The 25461-nt window shown below is 48.5% G+C and overlaps 1 protein-coding gene across 1 annotated transcript in view; it reads left to right on the top strand.

Annotated features, from left to right (window-relative positions):
* Window positions 1-25461, top strand: part of st6galnac3 (ST6 (alpha-N-acetyl-neuraminyl-2,3-beta-galactosyl-1,3)-N-acetylgalactosaminide alpha-2,6-sialyltransferase 3) — a 143347-nt gene that overhangs the window by 34572 nt on the left and 83314 nt on the right. The window contains exon 3 of the mRNA XM_078408173.1: window positions 24852-25261. Coding sequence (XP_078264299.1) covers window positions 24852-25261 — 410 coding nt within the window. The remainder of the gene's footprint in view (window positions 1-24851; window positions 25262-25461) is intronic.

The following is a 25461-nucleotide window of genomic DNA, read 5'->3' as shown; positions in this document are numbered from 1 at the left end:
CCCCAACTCCTACAATCAGGAAGAAGATATAGACAAAGTTCAAGAATGTTCAGCTTCTTCCCAGCAACCCTCAGGCTCTTGAACATTAACCTTGAGTATAGAAATATAGAAACATAGACAATAGGTGCAGGAGTCGGCCATTCGGCCCTTCGAGCCAGCACCGCCATTCAATATGATTCTGGCTGATCATCCAAATCGGTACCCTGTTCCGGCTTTTTCCGCATATCCCTTGATTCCCTTAGCCCGAAGAGCTAAATCTAACTCTCTCTTGAAAACTTGACAAAACTATGAACTTCTAGAGATTGTCTATGGTTGCTCTAATGACTTTGAGGTCATTTTTGCTTTGCACTGGTAGTGTTGTGACTTTTAATTTATTCTATACTATTTATGTGCATTGTGTTTATACTCCTTCATGCTGCTGCAAGGAAGAATTTCATTATTTTCCTGACAGTACAAATGATAATGGAGCACTCTTGAATCTGCTGGGGTTAGGATAGTGTTGATGTGGCATCTTGGTTGGCTTGGGCCTAAGGGTCTGTTTCCATGCTGCATGACTCTAAGACTCTACTGGACATTGAAATCGGAGCAATGAGGGGCCAAAAATGATGCTCAACAATTAAGGTCATGCGGTCATATGGAATAGGAGTAGAATTAGGCCATTCGGCCCATCAAGTCTACTCCGCCATTCATTCTAGGCTGATCTATCCCTCTCTCCTAACCCCATTCTCCTGCCTTCTCCCCATAATCTCTGATACCTGAAGTATTCAAGAATCTATCTATCTCTGCCTTAAAAATATCCACTGACTTGGCCTCCACAGCCTTCTGCGGCAAAGAATTCCACAGATGAATGTTCCATTGTGTGTCTGTTACGTATTTCTCTGCATATTCAACCCTACGCAATCCCAACAGAAATGATCAGCAGAAGCCAAAAACTATTTGAGCCTCTGGGATACAGTGGAAAACATTGTTTCCTTGCTATCCAGGCAGATCATATCACATGTGAACACAGTTAAACCACACATGAGTATAACAGTACCACTTGTGTTGTCTTTTGAAGGGTAAAATGTGATTAATAGATAAGGTTACCAACTTCCTCACTCCCAAATAAGGGACAAAGGGTGACGTCACCGCCCCGCGCCCCACGTGACCTCACCCAGCCAGCGGCCATGTGCTCCCGCTCCACCAATGGCGGCCGCCCGGGCCAGGAGGCGGGTTGCTACCAACCTCCGTCAGGCGGCGCCCGGGCCTGCACTGTCCAGGACTGCTGCGGCCCCAGGGCTACAGTGTCCAGGCCTACAGTGTCCGGGCCTACAGTGTCAGGGCCTACAGTGTCAGGGCCTACAGTGTCAGGGCCTACAGTGTCAGGGCCTACAGTGTCCGGGCCTACAGTGTCAGGGCCTACAGTGTCAGGGCCTACAGTGTCCGGGCCTACAGTGTCCGGGCCTACAGCGCCATCCGGGCTTAATCCGGGACAAAGGCAGTCCCGTACGGGACAAACCAATTTAGCCCAAAATACAGGATATCACGGCTAATACGGAACAGTTGGCAAACCCATTAATAGACAAATGACTCCCTCTGATAAACAAAAGAAAGTGTGTAGGAAGGAACCTGCAGATGTTGGCTTAAACCAAAGATAGACAAAAAAAAACCTGGAGTAACTCAGCGGGACAGGCAACATCTCTGGAGAGAAGGAATGGGTGATGTTTCTTGTCGAGACCCTTCTTCAGACCGAAACGTCACCCATGCAGGAAACATGTTCCCAATGTTGGGGGAGTCCAGAACAAGGGGCCACAGTTTAAGAATAAGGGGTAGGCCATTTAGAACTGAGATGAGGAAAAACCTTTTCAGTCAGAGAGTTGTGAATCTGTGGAATTCTCTGCCTCAGAGGGCAGTGGAGGCCAATTCTCTGAATGCATTCAAGAGAGAGCTAGATAGAGCACTTAAGGATAGCGGAGTCAGGGGGTATGGGGAGAAGGCAGGAACGGGGTACTTATTGAGAATGATCAGCCATGATCACATTTAATGGCGGTGCTGGCTCGAAGGGCCGAATGGCCTCCTCCTGCACCTATTGTCTATTGTCTATTGTCATTCCTTCTCAACAAAAGAAAGTGTTGACTTTGTATCTCCTACCCGAGATGGCCCAATGTGGTTGACAGTACGTTTGAAATGTAAGGATGATTGATAAGGACTGTGTAGAGAATGCCATAATTTATACTGAACTGATTTCGGGGCAGAGATTAGTTTAGCGTTTAGTCTGGAGATACAGTGCAGAATCAGGCTATTCGGCTCACTGTGTCTGCGCCGACCAGCGATCCCACACCATCCTACACACCTGGGTCAATTTACAATTTTTACAGAAGTCAATGAATCTACGATCCTGTGCGGCTTTGGAGTGTGGGTGGAAACCGGAGCACCCATGTGGTCACGGGAAGAATGGAGCACGGGCAAAACCCATGTGGTCACGGGGAGAACGTACAAACTCTGCACAGACAGCACCCGTGGCCAGGATTGAACCCGGGTCTCTGGCGCTGTACGGCAGCAACTCTACCGCTGCGCCACCCTGGGTCTCTTACCTGAGATGGCCCATTGTGCTTTACAGTACTTTTAAAATGTAACGAGGACTGATAAGGACTGGGTAGAGAATGTCACGATTTATGCCAGACTGATTGAGGTGCAGAGACGTTTAGAGGAATGATTAGATTGAGAAATGAAATCGAGCACTTTGAGACAGCATGGAAAACTGACACAGGCCTCAACTCTTAATGTTTGCCTTTTGGGATTGCTCTCCATTTACTGAGTTGCTGCATCTCGTCTGATGAGCTAAATTGCCTCACTGCTCAGAGCATCGGAAGCAGAGCCAGCAAGCAGAACCATGCATGATGCGTGTAGACTTGTAATGACTGAGACGTGAGACGAGACATGACAGCACCTTTTCCAACATCCCTCTCCGAATGACAATGTACAGGAGAGGCAACAGTATAACCTCAACACCAACACTGCGAGGGAAATGTAATTAACCACACCGATGGATGGTGTCATATAAATTGTTAGAGTAATGATGACTTCAACTCTGAAAGAAATCAGTAATGCAGTTTAGGACACTAATGATCCATTTGGAGCAATTCCGGTCATTTGAGTTGAAATTCAGTCTTGTGAAATCAAAATGCACATTTTCAAAATGTCATTATCTGAATGGCACAGCAATAATTAATGCTGATCGGATCACTTCTGCGGAGATGGTGAACCGGTCGTTTGATGCAAGGATCCGCAATCTGGCAATTACCAAGAGTGCTGTTTCCTGACCAGCGAAATGCCATGAAGATGCAGTTGTCCCTCAGTGCTGGTGATGAGGGACAATCTGTGATACCATAATTACAGGCGTATCACACCAGACACGGTATTAGGAGCTTTATGGATATCATTACACCTGAACATTCATACGAGCCATCCTGTACGGAATAGAAATGGCTCTTTACTCTGTCACACAGTAATGACAGCTCCATTATTTTCATTCCTCCACTTTTATCTTTCACAATGCTGTCTTTGGATAAAGGAAAGACGTGTTTATGTGCCAGCTTTCATAGAGTCGAGTTTCGTTTGGTTTAGAGGTACAGCGCGGAAACAGGCCCTTGAACCTCATTGGGTGTTAGTTAAAGGGATGAATGTTGGGCAGAATGTTGACCTCTCCTGCCTTGCTTTGAAATAGTTCAAGTTGAATCTTTTATATTCAAAAGGACACAAAGGCCTGGAGTAGCTCAGCGGGCCTGGCAGCATCGCTGGAGAACATGGATGGGTGATGTTTCGGGTCGGGACTTTACTTCAGAATAATGGATAGGTGACCTTTTGGGAACCTTCTTCAGTGCTTTGTGAATATGCTGCCTGACCCTTTTGAGTTACTCCGGCACTTTGCGTCCTTTTTGTGTAAACCGGCATCTGCAGTTCCTCGTTTTAATCGTTTACTTTCGCTTGAGAAAGGGAAATGGATCCTCACAATCTCACCTGAAGGACTTCCTCTCCACATAATAAAGTGCCAGACACGTGTCCCAGCTAGACTTTGTGCTCACGCCTATGGTGCAGTGGTAGAGTTGCCGCCTCACAGCGCCAGAGACCCAGGTTCGATCCTGACTACGGGTGCTGTCCACACAGAGTTTGTACGTTCTCCCCGTGACCTGCGTGGATCCGGGATCTCAGATTTTCTTCCACGCTCCAAAGACGTACGGGTTTGTAGGTTAATTGGTTTCCTTAAAGTTGTAAATTGTCCCCAGTGCGTGTGTAGGATAGTCTTGGTGCACGGGGATCGCTGGTCGACGCAGACTCGGCGGGCCGAATGGCCTGTTTCCGCGCCGTATCTCTGTGCTGAACATTCACTTAGCCACTTCTACTTTTGGCCTTTGTTCGACCATTTTCTAATCAACCCTTCTCCCTCAACTGTATCCACCTATCACTTACCAAGGTTTAGTCCTGCCCTCATTTCTCTTCCAGCTTTCTTCCCCCTCCCCCCCCCCCCCCCCCCCCCCACCAGAATCAGTCTGAAGAAGTCTCAGCCAGAAATGTCATCTATCCGTGTTTTGAGTGTCTGGTGTCTTGGATAGAGACCGGAACTGCTCATAATAAAATAATGGATGGATATGAGGAAACAACCATCATGATGTGGAATGAATGTATGGCGAATACAGAGTTAATTGTGGCCTTTCAAACAAAATTTGATAAGTATTTGGAGGTAAGATACTTACTTTCTGGACAGTAGGAGAAGACTGAGAGGGTCTGGATAGAGTGGATGTGGAGAGGATGTTTCCACAAGTGGAAGAGTCCAGGACCAGAGGCCACAGCCTCAGAATAAAAGGACATCCCTTTTAGGAAGGAGATGAGGAGGAATTTCTTTAGGGTGGTGAATCTGTGGAATTCATTGCACAGAAGGCTGTGGAGGCCAAGTCAATGGATATTTTTAAGGCAGAGATAGATAAATTCTTGATTAGTACGGGTGTCAGTGGTTATGGGGAGAAGGCAGGAGAATGGGGTTAGGAGGGAGAGATAGATCGGCCATGATTGAATGGCGGAGTAGACTTGATGGGCCGAATGGCATAATTCTGCTCATATCACTTATGAACATAAGATAAAACTGAGTGGATTGGTGTATAAAGGACTGGCTGAATGGCCTTCTTTGCTTTAAAGATCCCCTGACTCTGCTTCCAATGTTCTGTGTTGCTCTGGTGATTTCAAAAGGCTTAGCTGGAAAGCTTCCAGTATCTTGGGAATTTAGAGGCTTCTCATAAAATATACATAATGTGAGTTGGGAAGGAGGTATTGTCAGTAACTTGAACACAGTGGAAATCAAAACCATCTTAAAATGCAAATTGATACGACTGTAAACTCGGCATTTACTTCGAATGTTCGGCAGGAACGCCGGAGTTATTAAGAACAATATTGCGGTGAGCACTGATCTGTGAGCTGGCGGAACTAAAAACAGAAACACTCAGAAGCAGAGTTCATGTTTCAGGTCGGATCCGATCCTAAAATCATTGAAACAGAGAAATTGGTGCAGAAGCTTGGGCGGTCACGGTGGCGCAGCGGTAGAGTTGCTGCCTTACAGCGAATGCAGCGCTGGAGACCCGGGTTCGATCCCGACTACGGGCGCTGTCTGTATGGAGTTTGTACGTTCTCCCCGTAACCTACGTGGGTTTTCTCCGAGATCTTCGGTTTCCTCCACACTCCAAAGATGTATAGGTATGTCGGTTGATTGTCTTGGTAAGTGTAAAAATTGTCCCAAGTGGGTGTGGGATAGTGTTAATATGCGGGGATCGCTGGTCGGCGCGGACCCGGTGGGCCGAAAGGGCTTATTTCCGCGCTGTATCTCTAAAATAAACTAAACTAAACTAAGTAGGCCATTCGGCCCTTTGAGCCAGCACCATCATTCAATATGAGCATAGCTGATCATCCTGAATCAGTACCCCATTCCAGCTTTCTCCCCATATACCTTGATTCCGTTAGCCCTAAGAGCTCTCTTGAAAACATCCAGTGAATTGGCCTCCGCTGCCTTCTGTGGCAGAGAATTCCCCAGATTCACAACTCTCTGAGTGAAAAATCATGTATCATGCATAAAATCATGCGAGGAATAGATCGGGTAGATGCACGAGGCTCTTGCCCAGAGTAAGAGGGCGACACAATGGCACAGCTGGTGGAGATGCTGCCACACAAGCTCCAGAGACCCGGGTTCGATCCTGACTTTGGGTGCTGTCTATGTGGAGTTTGCACGTTCTCCCCGTGACCCCGTGGGTTTCCTCCGGGTGCTCCGGTTTCCTTCCCACATCCCAAAGATGTGCAGATTTGCAGGTTAATTGGCCCCTTTTAAAAGGCCCTAGTGTTATGGATAGGATAGGTTTGGAGGGATATGGACAAAATGCAGGCTGGTGGGACTAGTATAGATGGGACATCTTAGTCGGTGTAGGCAAGTTGTGCTGAAGGGCCTTTTCCCATGCTGTATAACTCTATGACTCTACACCGATCATTATGACCACTGACAGGCGAAGTGAATAACATTGATTATCTTGTTACAATGGCACCTGTCAAGGGGTGGGATATATTAGGCAGCAAGTGAACAGTCAGTTCTTGAAGTTGATGTGTTGGATGCAGGAGAAATGGGCAGGAGTAAAGACCTGGGCAACTTTGACAAGGGCCAAATTGTTATGGCCAGACGACTGGGTCAGAGCATCTCTGAAACAGCAAGGCTTGCGGGGTGCTCCCGGTCAGCAGTGGTGAGTACCTACCGACAGTGGTCCGAGGAGGGACAAACCACACACCGGCGACAGGGTGTTGGGCGCCCAAGGCTCATCGATGCGCGAGGGCAATGAAGGCTATCGAACCGACAGAAGGTCTATAGTGGCACAAGTCACAGAAAATGTTAATGGTGGTCACGGGAGGAATGTATCACAATACACAGTGCATCGCACACTGCTGCGTTTGGGGCTGCACACGGAGGACCAACAGCCTATTAGGCAGGTGGTCATAATGTTTTGGCTCATCAGGTCATAATGTTTTGGCCGATCGGTGTACCTGCAGGGGGAAGATGAGACAAAAAAGGGGGCTGCACCGAGGCCCAGAACTCTGCACCGAGGCCCAATTTACTCTATGGTAGCTCCAAGTTCCTTCGTCCCATTGAACTTCAGCTGATTATCTTGTCTGCTTCGATTCCAAGTGTAAACCACACTGTCCATCAACCAAACAACAGCAGGGTACAATTTTGTATCCTTACTATTGGTTCCTCATTCCTAGGAATTTAGTTTGGGGAACAGCTGCATCCAAGACCCCGAAAGTCCAAGAAATTGCAGTGAATCGTGGACGCAGCCCAGACCATCACACAAACCAACCTCCCATTTCCATTGACTCCATCTACGCCTCACGCTGCCTCGGCAAGGCCAGCAGCACAATCAAGGACCAGCCGCACCCCGTCCCACTCCCTCTTCTCCCCTCTTCCATCGGGCAAAAGGTACAGAAGTGTGAAAACGCACACCTCCAGATTCAGGGACAGTTTCTTCCCAGCTGTTATCAGGCAACTGAACCATCCTACCACAACCAGAGAGCAGCCCTGAACTACTATTGGCTATCTTTGAACGGACTTTACTGGCTTTACCTTACATTAAACACGATATATTCAGGAGAGACTTAGATATTGCTCTTAGGGCTAACGGAATCAAGGGGTATGGGGAGAAGGCAGGAATGGGGTACTGATTGAGAATGATCAGCCATGATCATATTGAATGGCGGTGCTGGCTCGAAGGGCCGAATGGCCTACTCCTGCACCTATTTTCTATGTTTCTATGTTTCTATTCTCTGATCACGTACCTGTACACTGTAAATGGCTCGATTGTAATCAAGTGTTGTCCTTCCACTGACTGGTTAGCACGCAACAAAAGCTTTTCACTGTACCTCGGGACACGTGACAATAAACTAAACTGAACTGAGTGGTTAGTTCATGTCTGATATCGCATTCAGACAGATTGTTGTCACGTTAGTGCCCCTCGCAGTCCCTTCACACAGTCTACGATGCTTGAAATGCAGTGGTTGCTCTTATATAAACAAACCTGTCTGAAGAAGGGTCTCGACCTGAAGCGTCACCCACCCCTTCAGAGATGCTGCCTGTCCCGCTGAGTTACTCCAGCTTTTAGTGTCTATCTTAAACAGAAGGCAGTGCATGCCAATTATCTGAATGCATTCAAGAGAGAGCTGGATAGAGCTTTTAAGGATAGCGGAATCAGGGGGTATGGGGAGAAGGCAGGAACGGGGTACTGATTGAGAATGATCAGCCATGACCACATTGAATGGCGGTGCTGGCTCGAAGGGCCGAATGGCCTCCTCCTGCACCTATTGTCTATAAACCTGACAATGGTTTTCTGATGGCTTTTGAAAAACAAGGGGATTCCCCCAATATTTGTGAATGTTTAGACAAAAGAACAGCAGATGCTGGTTTATGAAAAAGGGACACAAAGGGCTGGAGAAACTCAGAGGGTCCGGCGGTACCTCTCGGGAACATGGACTCAAAGGGCTGGAGTTTTCTCACCTCTGTCCAAACATTATGCTTATCAAAACCTGCCTCGCCTGCATCCACCTATCACTCGCCAGTCTGCCCCTCCTCTGTTCCAGCCCTCTTCTCCCCTCTCCCCCACTACAATCAGTCTGAAGAAAGGTCCCGACCTGAAACGCCACCTGTTCGTGTTCTCCAGCGATGCTGCCTGAGCCGCTGAGTTACTTTGTGTGGCCTTTTTTTGGTTTATTTTTGTCGCTCAATCAACAGAACTATTCATCATCTTATTAGTGATGGTGGGAACGTGCTGTGTGTACATTGGTAGGATGCCATTAGGCTGCAAAGAGTGCAGAGAAGATTGCCAGGGCTTGTTGCCATTGCCACTGACAATGTTGCCTGGGCTAGAGGGGCTAAGCTTTAGGGAGAGGCTGGGACTCTATTCCTTGGAGCGCAGGAAGATGACGGGTGATCTTATGGAGGTGTATAAAGTCATGAGGGGAATAGATAGGATGAATGCACAGAGTCCTTTACCCAGGATAAGGGAATAAGAAGACATATGTTTAAGATCAGAGAGGCGAGATTTGATAGGAATGTGAAGGGGCAACTTTTTCACTCAGTAGGTGGTGGTTGTATGGAGTGAGCTGACAGAGGAAGTCACAAGATGGGACTGCAGATGCTGGTTTGTTACCAACGGCAGACCAAAGCGTTACTCTGTGGGTCAGGCTGCACAAGGTCATGTGACAGGAACAGAATTAGGCCATTCGGCCCATCAGGTCTGCTCCGCCATTCAATCATGGCTGATCTATCTCTCCCTCCTAACCCCATTCTCCTACCTTTTCCCCATAGCACCTGACACCCGCACTGATCGAGAATCTTATCTGCCTCTGCCTTAAAAATATCCGCTCACTCGACCTCCACAGCAAAGAATTCCACAGATTCACCACCCTCTGACTAAAGAGCATCTTTGGAGAAAAGGGGTAGGCGACGTTTCTTCAGATTCCCGGAAGGGTCCCGACCCGAAATCTAGGAAATATCGAGATGAGACTTGAAGTGCCATGGCAGAGAACCTCACAGGCCGGGTCTAGAAAATGAGATCAGTGTAGATTGATAGCCAGCACGGGGTACCAAAGGCATTAATTCCACGCTGTATTTATTCACAAAATGCTGGAGTAACTCAGCAGGTCAGGCAGCATCTCAGGGGAGAAGGAATGGGTGACGTTTCGGGTCGAGACCCTTCTTCAGTCTGAAGAAACGTCACCCATTCCTTCTCTCCTGAGATGCTGCCTGACCTGCTGAGTTACTCCAGCATTTTGTGAATAAACACCTTCGATTTGTACCAGCATCTGCAGTTATTTTCTTATAATTCCACGCTGTATAATTCTTTGACCCTGTGAAACTATAGGTGTGTGCCTGCGTATTTGCAAGTTTATGTGTGTACATTCATGTTTAGTTTGTGCTGGGTGTGTCTGTCATCAGCATTGGCTCCCACTGATGCTGCCTGAGCCGCTGAGTTACTTCAGCACTTAGTGGGGGTTTTTTGTAACCCAGCTTCTACATTCTACGTTTCTACCAGATAAATATGAGCTTGCTGCACATACTCTGCGTCAAAATTGATTTGATGCCAATGATATTGAACTCCACTGGCAGAGTTCAACCCACTGTTGCTGTAATGTATCAAGATGCATTAGTAGGTAGGATGTAATGGAATTATCAAATTGTTTTTATGGTCAGAAGGAGGCCATCTAGTCCATTATATCTGTGCCGTCTTTTTTAAATTCTTGATCTTGGATAAGGATATTCTTGCTATCGAGGGCGTGCTGCCTGGGTTTACTAGGTTAATTCCCGGAATGGCGGGACTGTCGTATGTTGAAAGACTGGAGCCACTATGCTTGTATACACTGGAATTTAGAAGGATGAGAGGCGATCTTATCGAATTATACAAGGGATTATTAAGGGGTTGGACACGTTAGAGGCAGGAAACATGTTCCCAATGTGTCCAGAACCAGGGGCCACAGTTTAAGAATAAGGGGTAGGCCATTTAGAACGGAGATGAGGAAAAACTTTTTCAGTCAGAGAGTTGTGAATCTGTGGAATTCTCTGCCTCAGAAGGCAGTGGAGGCCAATTCTCTGAATGCATTCAAGAGAGAGCTGGATAGAGCTCTTAAGGATAGCAGAGTCAGGGGGTATGGAGAGAAGGCAGGAATGGGGTACTGATTGAGAATGATCAGCCATGATCACATTGAATGGCGGTGCTGGCTCGAAGGGCCGAATGGCCTACTCCTGCACCTATTGTCTATTGTCTATTTTAGCAGATCAACCCCGTCAGCCCTATTCTCCTGTTCTTTCCTTGTGGTTTAGAGGTTAGCGCTTAAAGATAAAGTATGGAAACAGGCCCTTCGGCCCACCAAGTTCGTGCCGACCAGCGATCACCCCGTACACTAGCCCGATCCTACACACTAGGGACAATTTATCATTTTACAGAAGCCAATGAACCTACAAACCTGCACATCTTAGTAATGTGGGAGGAAACTGGAGCATCTTGAGAAAACCCAAGGAAGAACGTACAAACTCCGTACAGACAGCACCCGTAGTCAGGATAGAACTCGGGTCTCTGGCGCTCTCTGCAAGGCAGTGACTCTACTGCTGTTCCACCGTACCACCCATACATGTAGCTCTGCATTGCTTTCTGTACTGTAAATGGAACCCGTTAGGGCTAATAAAGGATTTTATTTTTTTTAATATTCAAAAGAGCAGGGTAATGGGACAAAGCGGACAACTCTTTTGCAGAGTCAGCATCGGAATGATGGCCCAAATGGGGACAGGGCATGGAATTAGCACCGACATGGAAAAGCATTTCAGAGAGCTGTCGTAAGTCTGTCAGGCCAATTATCCTCCTCTGTACAGGGAAATGTCTGCTGTTTGGAGTTTTGAAGTACGTGATTTATTTTAATTTCCAGTTCAATATGTTTCTCTGCCAGAGATGACAATATTATTGGCATACCTCACTCTAGAGAATCTTGGGCAGCTTACAGCCCAGCGGTAGGAATATTGATTTCTCTAACTTCAAGTAATCCCGGCATTCCCTCTCCCTCCATCCCTCCCCCACCCAAGTCGCACCAGCTTCTCATTTTCACCCAACAAACAGCTAACAATGGCCTGTTCCCTTTATCATCGTTACTTCTTTCCATATCATTCATTCATTGTTCTTTATCTCTCTACCTCATTGCCTATATTTCTCGTTTCCCTTTTCCCTAACTGGGCTGAAGGGTCTCGACCCGAAAGGTCACCCTTTCCTTCTCCCCAGAGATGCTGCCTGTCGCACTGAGTCACTCCAGCTTTTTGTGTCTACCTTCGGTTTAAACCGGCATCTGCAGTTCCTTCCTACACATTCTACAGAGAGCAGCTGTAATCTGTTAACGTTTCACTTGTAGGTGACTTTCCCAGCTAGCCGTGTCCGTTTCATCTTGCTACTTTCTTGATTAGTACGGTCGTCAGAGGTTTTGGAGAGAAGGCAAGAGAATGGGGTTAGGAGGGAGAGATAGACCAGCCATGATTGGACTAGAGAGCCTTAGAATTAGTTTGTTCCTTTAGGAAGGAGATGAGGAAGAATTTCTTTACTAAGATCGTGGTGAATCTGGGGAATTCTTTGCCGTAGAAGGCTGTGGAGGCCAAGTCAGTGGATATTTTTAAGGCAGATATAGATAAATTCTTGATTAGAAACATAGACATAGAAAATAGGTGCAGGAGTAGGCCATTCGGCCCTTCGAGCCTGCACCGCCATTCAATATGATCATGGCTGATCATCCAACTCAGTATCCCGTACCTGCCTTCTCTCCATACCCCCTGATCCCTTTAGCCACAAAGGCCACATCTAACTCCCTCTTAAATATAGCCAATGAACTGGCCTCAACTACCTTCTGTGGCAGAGAATTCCACAGATTCACCACTCTCTGTGTGAAAAAAAACTTTCTCATCACGGCCCTAAAAGACTTCCCCCTTATCCTTAAACTGTGACCCCTTGTTCTGGACTTCCCCAACACATTTCCACTGGCATACACCCACCGGCCTTCGTATGAAAAAGTTATCCTCAGGTTCCTATTAAATCTTTCCCCACCTCACTTTAAACTGAAGTCCTCTTTTTCTCAACTCCCCTACTCTGGGCAAGAGACTCTCTGCTTCTACCCGATCTATTCCTCTCATGATTTCGTACACCGCTATAAGATCAACCTTCATCCTCCTGCCCTCCAAGGAATAGTCCTTAAGACTGTAGATACAGTAAAACTGTATCTCTAAAATAAAATAAACTAAGCAAGGCCTCCTTGTAGATCACTAACCCTTAATAATGCAACGAGAGACACAAAAGGCTGGAGTAACTCAACGGGACAGGCAGCATTTCTGGAGAGAAGGAATGGGGGACATTTCGGGTCAAGACCCTTCTTCAGACTGACAGTCAGGAGAGAGGGAGATGGGAGATATGGAAGGGGAAGGTGTGAAAACGACAGATCAAAGCAGACGGTGACCAAGGAAATGTCGAATGGTTCATTGTTGGCAGAGGGGAAGGTGACAACGAGGCACACAAACAATAAAATTAATCAGGAGGACAGTGAAACTAGTCGGAGAACTAGGGTGGGGAGAGGGACAGAGAGAGAGAGGGAAAGCAAGGGTTACTTGAAGTTAGAGAAATCAATGTTCATACCGCTGGGTTGTAAGCTGCCCAGAGCGAAATATGAGGTGCTGTTACTCCAAAGCCCACCGAGTCGATGCCGACTCACGATCTCCTGTGTACGAGTTTTATCCTACACTGGAGAGACAATTTACAGAAGCCAATTAAGCTAAAAACCTGGACGTCTTTGTAGTGTGGGAGGAACCCGGAGCACCCGGAGAAAGTGCCACATGGTCGCGGGGAGAACGTACAAACAAACTCCGTGCAGACAGCACGCCGTGGTCAGGATCGAACCCAGGGTCTCTGGCGCCGTAAGGCAACAGCTCTACCGCTGCGCCACTTATCAGCCAGATTGGATTGGTCCTGTTTTTAATGAAGAGTTAAGAGCTGGCAAGTCCTCCATGTGTTTGTGCACATAAAGGGAGACCTCAATGCCATTTTGTTTCCGGTGAAGGAAATGTTTTAAGTCGGACCAGATTATTAATCAGCACACTCCGTCGGCAGTCCTAGGACAGAGATTTGATCTCGCTGGGTTCTAATTTTGGTTAGCCATTCATCATTATTGGACACAGGAACTCTGTGTGCATTGCCCACAGCTGCTCGAAGGCGCGTTTTCTTGCAGTGCTTATTTCCATCAGGATTTTCATTAAACATAGAGATATTGGTGCTCAGACATCAGGGACTGTGGAGGAGCTGAGGGTAAATGGAATGATGTACGATATGTCACATTTTGCGTGCATCTGTGTTCAGAGAGAAGTATTAGCGTGGGGATGCAAAGAAATCTCTCTGCAGAATACAATTTCAAACTACTTTACAATGAGCTTAGACCATACCCAAGGAAATTCAGTATTTATGACTGTCAAAGCTCTAGTCAGCCGGAATAAAAGGCGACTCCAAGCTTTCACTCGGCCAGAGAGGCCTGCATTGAAAGATTACCGCACATCCCACCCATGCCGACAGACCCCCTCCTGTGTTAGACAATAGACAATAGACAATAGGTGCAGGAGGAGGCCATTCGGCCCTTCGAGCCAGCACTGCCATTCAATGTGATCATGGCTGATCACTCTCAATCAGAACCCCGTTCCTGCCTTCTCCCCATACCCCCTCACTCCGCTATCCTTAAGAGCTCTATCCAGCTCTCTCTTGAAAGCATCCAACGAACTGGCCTCCACTGCCTTCTGAGGCAGAGAATTCCACACCTTCACCACTCTCTGACTGAAAAAGTTCTTCCTCATCTCCGTTCTAAATGGCCTACTCCTTATTCTTAAACTGTGGCCCCTTGTTCTGGACTCCCCCAACATTGGGAACATGTTTCCTGAACATGATCTTACGGAGGTGTATAAAATCATGAAAGGTATAGATCGGGTAGACGCACAGAGTCTCTTGCCCAGAGTAGGTGAATCAAGGACCAGAGGACATAGGTTTAAGATGAAGTGGAAAAGATTTTAACAGAATCTGAGGTGTAACTTTTTCACACAAAGGGTGGTGGGTGTATCGAACGAGCTGCCAGAGGAGGTAGTTGAGGCTGGGACTATCCCAACATTTAAGAAACAGTTGGACAAGTACATGGATAGGATAAGTTTGGAGGGATATGGACTAGGTGGGACTAGTGTAGTTGGGACATGCTGGCCGCTGTGGGCAAGTTGGGCCGAAGGGCCTGTTTCCACACTGTATCACTCTATGACTCTATGACTCTATTTAAGCTGGTGGCGATTTCCATAATCTTTAGACTTTAAAGAAACAGGCCCTTCGGACCACCCAGTCCGCACCAACCAGCAGTCACCCTGTACACTAGTACTATCCTACACACTAGGACCAAAGTACCAAGGGTAGCACAGTGGCGCAGTGGTAGAGTTGCTGCCTTACAGCGCCAGAGACCCGACTGCGGGTGCTGTCTGTACAGAGTTCTCACGTTCTCCCCGTGATCGCGTGGGTTTTCCCCGGGTGCTCCGGTTTTCTCCCACATTCCAAAGCCATACAGGTTTGTCGGTTCATTGGTTTTGGTAAAGATTGTAAATCGGCGCTGGCGTGTAGGATGACGTTAGTCTACAGGGATCGCTGGTCGGCGCGGTGGGTCGAAGGGCCTGTTTCTGCACTCTAAATCAATAGACAATAGACAATAGGTGCAGGAGGAGGCCATTCGGCCCTTCGAGCCAGCACCGCCATTCAATGTGATCATTCTCAATCAGTACCCCGTTACTGCCTTCTCCCCATACCCCCTGACTCCGCTATCCTTAAGAGCTCTATCTAGCTCTCTCTTGAATGCATTCAGAGAATTGGCCTCCACTGCCTTTTGAGGCAGAGAATTCCACAGATTCACAACTCTCTGACTGAAAAGGTTTTTCCTCATCTCAGTTCTAAATGGCCTACCCCTTATTCTTAAACTGTGGCCCCTTGTTCTGGACTCCCCCAACATTGGGAACATGTTTCCTGCCTCTAACGTGTCCAACCCCTTAATAATCTTATACGTTTCGATAAGATCTCCTCTCATCCTTCTAAATTCCAGTGTATACAACCCTAGTCGCTCAAGTCTTTCAATCCAAACAAAACTAAACAAAACTAAAGTTTTACAATTTACTGAAGCCAATTAGCGTACAAACCTGTACATCTATGGGAATGTGGGAGGAAACCGGAGCATGCAGAGAAAACCCACATGGTCACAGGGAGAACGTACAAACTCCGTGCGGACAGCGCCCGTAGGAATTGCTTTGAGAGTTGGCATGCACTCATGCAAGAAAATGTGGAAATATATCCCTCTTATTTGCTTTGTGTTTGAACTTTCCAATTGATACATTGTTCAGTGGAACTTTCAGTAGCTGCACTGCTCCACTGAGTGTTGAAGTCAGACATCTGTTCCTCCTTGGCATTTTACTTTAATGGAGAAACCAATAATTCAACGCACTTTGAAAGCTAGACATCGTGCAAAGTCACACTTGATTGATTTGGACCCAAATCAAATGATCTCATGGGCTTCAGATGCTGATGAAACAGAATTGCAGCCAGCAATGTCTAGTTTAGAGATACAGAGATACAGCACGGAAACAGGCCCTTCGGACCTCCGAGTCCACGCCGACCAGCGATCCCCGCACATAAACATTACCATTATCCCGCACACGCTGGGGACAATTTACACTTATACCAAGCCAATCAACCTAGAAACCTCCACGTCTTTGGAGCGTAGGAGGAGTGTAGGAGCGTAGAAGATCTCGAAGAAAACACGCGCGGCCAAAGGGAGAACGTACAAAAAGGTCAGGATGGAACCCGTGTCTCTGGCGCTGTAAGGCAGCAACTCTACCGCTGCGCCACCCTGCCGCCCAAATGTCTACCTCCAACCTTCCACCAATCACTTTAAATCTAAAACCTCTTGTGCTAATGGAAGTAATACTCTCCTGTTTACGTTCTCTAGTCCCTTCAGAATTTTTTAACGCTTTGGTTTAAGTCTTCCTCATCTTCCTGCAATGCAAAGAAAGTTGCCGTGTTTTCTTCAGAACTAAAACTTTCCAGCTTTGGCAACGTCCTGGAAATATCTTGGCTGGTAAATAGCTTCATCTGCAGAAAGGTGCAATGAAAAGGTTTGAAGATGAGGACAAATGGTTTAACATTATACGGAAATGAATCAGCTGCTTTCCAAACAAATGTACGTTGATGTCTGTTCAAGAATATATTGGCAAGTGTACCGCTCGAAGATAAATTAAACCTGTGCACTGAGTCAGAGGATCGAGAACAGAGTGTTGAATGTGCATTTGGAAGTGAACCAAACTGCAATGAGCAGCAGGCAGACTTGAGCAGAGTGTGTTAACATTGTCCAAACCCTGCCCCAAGTGGATTGGGACCTTGGCAATGATCAGTCCGCAGAAAGCATTTTATCGGGATGCATCACAACACGATTTGGGAAACAGCTCCATCCAAAACCGCAAGAATTTGCAGAGAGTTGTGGGCGAATCCCAGACCATCGCGCAAAACAACCTCCCTTCCATCGACTCCATCTACACCTCATGCTGCCTCAGCAGGGTCGGCAGCATAATCAAGGTCGAGTCACACCCCAGCCACTCCCTCTTCTCCCCTCTCCCATCTGGCAAGAGGTAGAAAAGTGTGAAAATGCACACCTCCAGTTTCTGGCAACCGAACCATCCTATCACCAACTAGAGAGCGTTCCTGAGCTACTATCCACCTCATCGGAGACCCTCTGACTATCTTTGATCGGACTTTACTGGCTTTATCCTGCACTGAACGTCATTCCCTTGTCGTGTATCTGTACACTGTGAATGTAAGAAAATAACTGCAGATGCTGGTACAAATCGAAGGTATTTATTTCACAAAATGCTGGAGTTAACTCAGCAGGTCATGCAGCATCTCAGGAGAGAAGGAATGGGTGACGTTTCGGGTCGAGACCCTTCTCCACACTGTGAATAGCTTGATTGCAATCATGTATTGTCTTTATGCTGACTGGTTAGCACGCAACAAAAGCTCGGAACACGTGACAATAAATCTAAACTCTAGGTAGACAAGATCAAAGTGGCAGTTCGCTAGTGAGACTGAATTCCAGTCGTGAGAATAGGCAGCATGAGAGGTGGTGGTGGGCAGACACGATAGTGGGGTATCAGAGCTTTTAGGTTGGCACATGTATGTTCAGTGAATGGAGGGGTATGGATCATGTGCAGACACAGGGGACTAGTTTAGCTTAACATCACATCTAGCACAGACATTGTGGGCTGAAGGGCCTGTTGTCCGAGTGCTATACTATACTATATTCCAAAAGGGATGATTATCCCACTGCCCACAAAAGGCATCCTAACCGAAGTCAATTCCCCGAGACAGATTGTTTTCTCTGGAATGCCAGAGATTCAGGAGAGAATTGATAGAAGATATAAAATGATGAGAGGCACAGATAGGGTAGACAGTCAGAACCTTCTTCCCAGGGTGAATAATTCCAACACTGGAGGGCACTGCTGTGAGATGAGAGGGGGAAAGTTTGATGGAAATCTGGAATTCTATCTGAATTCCCTCTGGAAGGCGACTCCGGACTGTCAAAGCCGCCACAGCCAGACATTAAAACAACTTTTTTCCATGGGCAGCAGCTCCACTCAATAACCAAAAGTCTGTAGCCTCCTTTTGCTCTGGTATTTTACTCCATTCACATGTTTAAACTATAATGGGTTATTCTTGATGTTTTAATGCTTTATGTTTTATTCTTCATTGTTTACTGTATGTCGTGTTGTTACTTGCGAGCGGAGCACCAAGGCACATTCCTTGTATCTGTACATTCTTGGCCAATAAAAGTTATTCAATTCAATTCAATTCAAATGCGCGGGGCAGGTTTTTTTTACGCTACTCTTCGCACACTGGGGACAATTTTACATTTCTACCAAGCCAATTAATCTACAAACCTGCACGTCTTTGGAGTGTGGGAAGAAACCGAAGATCTCGGAGAAAACCCACGCAGGTCACGGGGAGAACGTACAAACTCTGTACAGATGGCGCCCGTGGTCGGGATGGAACCCAGGTCTCTGGCGCTGTAAGGCAGCAACTCTACCGCTGCGCCACTGTGAACAATTCTGAACAAATGTCTTAGAATTGTATCCACTTCTACAATTTCCTTTGGCAGATTATTCCATAAGGGGGCTACCCTATGAACGAAAAAGTGGCTCCTTGAAGTCCCTATTAAATCTCTCTCCTCTCAACTTAAGTCTATACCCTCTAGCGTTAGAATTCTCTACCCTGGGATAAAGACTGTGTTCACTTTATCCATCCACTTATGATTTTGCCTACTTCAATAAGGCCAGCTCTAAAGAAAATAGTCCTAAAGAAAGAAGGCACCTACCAGTCTCTGTGTGAGAAACCAGCACGCTTTCCCCACTCACCTTCATGCTATTGTAGTGGGTCTGGACGCAGTAGAAATCAGGCAAGACGCCAGGTAAGTAGTAACAGTCATTTTAATGTAGCATCAGAACATCCACTCTCTCCAGTCTCCAGCACGAGTTCACTCTAGCCCCTTCAGGCAAACCCCGTAGCCCTAGTTCCCTCCCCAACCCTGTGCCGAGGGGGATGACCCAGGGAGTGGCCTAATCCCCGGGTACCACCACAAGACCCCCCCCCCAAGAACCGGAGGCACGAAACGGACAGGGGGACGTAAGAGACGACCAGCCCGTGTGTGCACCACGGCGGTCGCAGGAACCAGAACCACTCCGCCAGGCGAAGAAAACCGCGGGGACGCTGGGGGTAAGGGCCGGGATGCAGGACGACCCCGAGGGCGAAGCCGCGCCAGTAGGACCGGCTGGCTAACGTCCACGTGCGCCGGCTTCAGCCGCGAAATAGAGACCATCTCAGGACGACCCCCCATGTCTAAAACGAAAGCGGCAGAGCCACGCTCGAGCACCTTGAACGGTCCTTCATACGGACGCTGAAGGGGCGTCCGGTGAGCATCCCGGTGCAGGAAAACAAACGGACAGTCCTGCAGAGCGGAAGGGACATGGGACCACACCGAACCGTGGCGAGACGTCGGCTCTGGTGCCAGCGTGCTCACCATCTCCAGAAGGCGTTGCAGGGCGGCCGATGGTTGTTCTGCCTGACCCTGGGTTGATGGAATAAACTCACCGGGCACAGTCAACGGAGCCCCATACATCAATTCAGCCGAGGAGGTGGCCAAGTCCTCTTTGGGTGCAGTGTGGACGCCCAGTAAAACCCCCGGCAACGCGTTGACCCAGTCCGGGCCAACGAGCCGGGGGGGATGACCCAGGGAGTGGCCTAATCCCCGGACACCGCCACACTATGTCCTCTCGTAACTTTAATTACTTTAGAGATACAGCGTGGAAACAGGCCATTCGGCCCACTGTATTCGTGCCGACCAGTGATCATCCCATACACTAGCACTATCCTACATAGAAGGGACAATCTGGAGAAAACCCATGTGGTCACAGGGGGAATGTACAGACAGAACCCGTAGTCAGGATCGAACCCAAGTCTCTGGCGTTGTAAAGTAGCAACTCTGTCACTGCGCCACCGTGCCGCACCCCGTCTTCAAAATAGTCTTTGACATTTTCATCCTGATTGTCTGTGTCTCCCATAATTTTATAAACTGTGGCGATCCAGAGAAAACAATCCAAGTTTGTCCAAGTTCTCTGGAGCGCCGGAAGTCGAGGGGAGACCGGAGAGAAGGATCTAACATTATGAGAGGCCCAGATGGGGTAAACAGTCGAAATCTTTTTCCCAGAATGGAAGAAACAAATACTAGAGAGCATAGCTGTAAGGTGTGGGATGTGCAGGGCAGGGTTTTTATACGGAGGGTGGTGGGTGCCTGGAACGCGATGGTTTGTAGCTGATATATTAGTGACATTTAAAAGACTTTTGGATCGGCACATGGATATGCAGGGCATGGAGGGATATGGGTTATGTGCAGGTAGATAAGTGATGGTCTTGGCATCATGTGCAGTGCAGACATTGTGTGCCGAAGGGTGTGTTCTTGTGTTGCACTGTTCTATGGTTTATGTTCCATCCCTCCAGCCTAAAAATGACTCATTTATTCCATTAGAGACATATGGAACAAATGAATGAAAGATATGCAAAAAAGTGACGATGATAAAGGAAACAGGCCATTGTTGCTGTGGGCTAGATTATTATTTTTTTAATTTAGAGATACAGCGCGGAAACAGGCCCTTCGGCCCACCGGGTCCGCGCCGCCCAGCGATCCCCGCACATTAACACTATCCTACACACACTAGGGACAATTTTTACATTTGCCCAGCCAATTAACCTACATACCTGTACGTCTTTGGAGTGTGGGAGGAAACCGAAGATCTCGGAGAAAACCCACGCAGGTCACGGGGAGAACGTACAAACTCCGTACAGACGGCACCCGTAGTCAGGATCGAACCTGAATCTCCGGCGCTGCATTCGCTGTAAGGCAGCAACTCTACCGCTGCGTCACCGTGCCGCCACCGTGTGGGCTAGGTAAAAACACATTTCCATCTAGCCCACAGCTAACAATCGACCGTTTCCTCTATCACCTTTATTTTTTTTTGCGTATCTTTCATTCATTTGTTCAATATCTCTCTATATCAGTCTATATCTTGTGTTTCCCTCTCCCCTGACACTCAGTCTGAAGAAGGGTCTTGACCCGAAATGTCACCCAATCCTTTTCTCCAGAGATGCTGCCTGTCCCGCTGAGTTACGACAGCTTTTTGTGTCTACCTTCGGTTTAAACCAGCACCTGCAGTACTTTCCTGCTCATTTACTTCATGGTTCCAGTCGGGTGAATTTGACGCTCTTGACTTGAATGGTGGATAGAGCATGAGAGAGAAAGTGACTGGTTTCTGCTACTGGACATTGTCTGATGTAACTATGATAACCATTAGGACCTGCAATTATTCTCCTTGGAACAGGAGATGTTAAGGGGCGGGATTGTCCATCCTGTGAGTGGGGTGCAGAACGGAAACCTCGTCACTTCTCAAACTTAGAATGGAGATTTGGACGAGTTGCTTTAGCCAGAGGGTGGCAAATCTGTGGCATTCACTGCCACTGGTGGCGGTGGAGGCCAAGTCATTGGGCATTTTTCAAGCGGGGATTGATAGGCTCTTGATTAGTAAGAGCATCAAAGGCCACGCCCTTGACTTCATTATTTATTTCATTGTACGGAGTTTGGACCTTCTCCCCTTCACCTGCGTGGGGCTTTTCTCCAAGTTCTTCTTCGGTCTCCCTCCCACACTCCAAAGCCGAACAGATTTGTAGGTTAATTGGCTTGGCATAAATGTAAATTGTCCCTGGTGTGTGTAGGTATAGTGATAATGTGCGGGGATCGCTGGTCGGCGTGGACTCTCTGGGCCGAAGGGCCTGTTTCCGCGCTGTATCTCTAAACTAAATTAAACTACAAGGGGGGGGGAGTCAGGAGAATGGAGTTGAGAGGGAAAAATAGATCAGCCATCATTGAATAGCAGAGCAGACTCAATGGGCCAAATGGTCTAATTCTGTTCTCATGTCTTATGGTCCTATGTGTGATCTTTTGATCTTAGATATATAACTTCCATGAGATACTTCTGATGAAGACCTAAAATTATTCTTCTCACCATTATTTATGTTATATCCAAAATGCCTGTAAGAGATGACCTGCTGTTTATTACATTGCTATCTGTGAAAGCTTGCAGCGGGCAAATTGGCTGCAGTTCCCCGATATTACAACGGAGAACAAAATGTCCTTTTTTTTTTCAGAGACAGAGGGTTTGATCATCCAAGTCCACACACCGACCATCCATCGCCCAATCACACTTCTCCCACTTTAGCATCCAGTCCCTACGCACACTAGGGGCAATTTACAGGGGCCAACGAGCCGCCAAACCCGCACATCTTTGGGATGTGAGAGGAAACCGGAGCACCCGGATGAAACCCACTCGGGCACAGGGAGAACGTGCAAACTCCACACAGGGCCGGAGGTCGGGATTGAACCCAGGTCTCTGGCACTGAGTTGCAGCTGCTCTCCCCGATGCTGCGCCACCATTGTTGCCTTTTACTGGCATTGGGAGGCTTACGGTCGAGGTGGAAATGGGTAGAGGCCTGAAAATGTAGACAGCATTGAAAGAGGCCATTCAGTCCAACATGCACCTGCATGACAGTTTGCCCTTCTAACCCCGTTAGAGTCATCTAGGGAAACAGCGTGCAAACAGGCCCTTCGGCCCATCGAAGCTGTCTGTTCTGACCATCAAGCTGTCTGTTCTGACGCATTTCTTTGGGATGCGGGAGGAAACCAGAGGAAACCCACGTGGTCACAGGCAGATCGTGCAAACTCCACACACACACACACACAGACAGCACCCTAGGTCGGGAACGAACCTGTATCTCTGGCGCTGTGAGGCAGGGGCTCTACCGCCGTGCCACCACTTTTATTGATTCCAAAATTATTTGAGACGTCCTGGGGTTGTGGAAGGCACTATGTTGATTGAATGGCGGAGTAGACTCAATGGGCCGAATGGCCTAATTCTGCTCCTATCACTTATGAACATATTACACAACAGGATGACATGGTGGTGCAGTGGTAGAGTTGCTGCCTCACAGCGCCAGAGACCAGGGTTTGATCCTGACCACGGGTGCTGCCTGTACGGAGTTTGTACGTTCTCCTCGTGACCTGCGTGGGTTTTCTCCGGGATCTTCGGTTTCCTTCCATACTCCAAAGACGTACAGGTCTGTAGGCTAATTGGCTTGGTATGATTGTAACATTGACCCTAGTGCGTGTTGGGTGTAGTGTTAGTGTGTGGGGCTTATGATACTGTGTGGCACCAGGGCTTGATCTTGAAGCTCCTCCAAACCATCCCTGACCGTCATTTCGTGCGGTTCCTTGCCAACATCCAACCGCAGTTTTGTACTCAAGACCAGCGACAGACAATCTAGCCGACTGCGACGCCTAAGAAACAGAGTCCCCCCAAGGCTCGGTACTGGCCCCCATGCTCTTCAATCTCTATATCAGCGATCTGCCACGCACGACCTCACGCCAGTATGGATACGCAGATGACTTGGCCCTACTGCACTCGGACAAGAGCTGGTCAAATGTTGAGGATGTGCTCTCGGCGGATATGGAACTTGTCGCGGGCTACCTTAAGACCTGGAGACTAAAACTGAGTGTGGCAAAAACCACCACAACGGCCTTTCACCTGAACAACAAGGAAGCTCAACGCCAGCTAACCGTCACCCTCAATGGGTCACCCCTACCCTACAACCCATTTCCTACATACCTCGGGGTGAAACTAGATCAGCAGCTGACCTACAAGCAACACCTTGAAGCTCTCCGTGCTAAAGTCTCGGCACGGAACAACCTCCTGCGTTGCTTGGCTGGATTGTCATGGGGCGCCAGGACATCTACTCTCCGAACCAGTGCTCTTGCACTCGTGTGCAGCGCCGCTGAGTACGCCACCCCAGCATGGTGTCGCAGCGCTCATACCAGCAAGCTAGACGCTACCCTCAACGACACCATGCCGATCATCACCGGCTGCCTACGCCCTACTCTGACGGATCTCCTGCCGGTGCTCGCAGAGAGTTCTTCACTCATAGGCTGGTGTGCAAGGCCCCATCGGACGCCAAACATCCTTTGCACCCAGGATTCACAGCAACTGGGACCTCAACGCCTGTCGTCTCGTCGCCCTTTCTCCCATCATGCAGCGACCCTCTGTGGCTCCAGTTTCAACATACTAGGAGCATGGAGAACCAGCTGGGAACAGACATCGCCACCTCCTCAATTCACTGTCGCACCGAACACCACAGCCCCACCTGGCTCGGACACGCCCGCAAAGAGCGGGTCGCCCTGAACCAGCTCCGCACAGGGGTCGGCCGGTTCAACGCCAACATGCATCGTTGGGGGTTACGTCCATCAGCAGCCTGCGTGTGTGGAGCAGACCAGCAAACAGCGCAGCACGCCATGTTCGACTGCACTGTCCTCCATCCCCCTGGTGGAGGGGTAGACCTCACGGCCCTCGACAACAGCACATTGCACTGGCTACAGCGCCTGGAGGGCGTTACGTAACTTCTGCTGCCTCAAACGCATGAAGAAGTAGTGTGCGGGGATCGCTGGTCGGTGTGGACTCGGCGGGCTGAAAGCCCTGTTTCTGTGCTCGAACTCTAAACTAAACAAAAATATTAATTCAGGTTCTTTCTTTTTCTCTCTCTCTCCCTCTCTCCCTCTCCCTCCACCAGCCTCTCCGCCTGCACTGTGAGCTGTGCAGCATTGTGTCCAGCTCGGGACAGATGCTCGGCCAGAAGGCTGGCGAGGAGATTGACCAGTTGCCCTGCGTGTGGAGAATGAACAACGCGCCCACGCTGGGCTTCGAGAGGGACGTGGGGAGCCGTACCAGTGTGCGGGTGGTGTCCCACACCAGCGTCCCCCTCCTCCAGCAGAGGGCGCAGTATTACTTCGGAGAGGCCAACGAGACCGTTTACGTCATCTGGGGGCCCCTACGGACGATGCGGCAAGACGGCAGAGGGGCCACCTACAACGAGCTGCGGAGACTGGCGCGCAAGTACCCCCAGGCCAAGATCTACGTCACCACGGAGGAACGGATGAACTACTGCGACAGGATCTTCAAGATGGAGACTGGCAAAGACAGGTAGGTGCGTTCCTTCCTTGTCCTTCCTTGTCGAGAACAACTAGGGTTGCCAACTGTCCCGTATTAGCCGGGACATCCCGTATTTTGGGCTAAATTGGTTTGCCCTGTACGGGACCATCCTTGTCCCATATTCGGCCCGGGGTGCGCTGTAGGCCCGGACACTGTAGGCCCGGACACTGTAGGCCCGGACACTGTAGGCC

The sequence above is a fragment of the Rhinoraja longicauda genome, chromosome 11 (assembly GCF_053455715.1).
Source record: "Rhinoraja longicauda isolate Sanriku21f chromosome 11, sRhiLon1.1, whole genome shotgun sequence".
NCBI lineage: Eukaryota > Metazoa > Chordata > Chondrichthyes > Rajiformes > Arhynchobatidae > Rhinoraja > Rhinoraja longicauda.
This window is presented reverse-complemented; position numbering and strand designations above follow the sequence as displayed.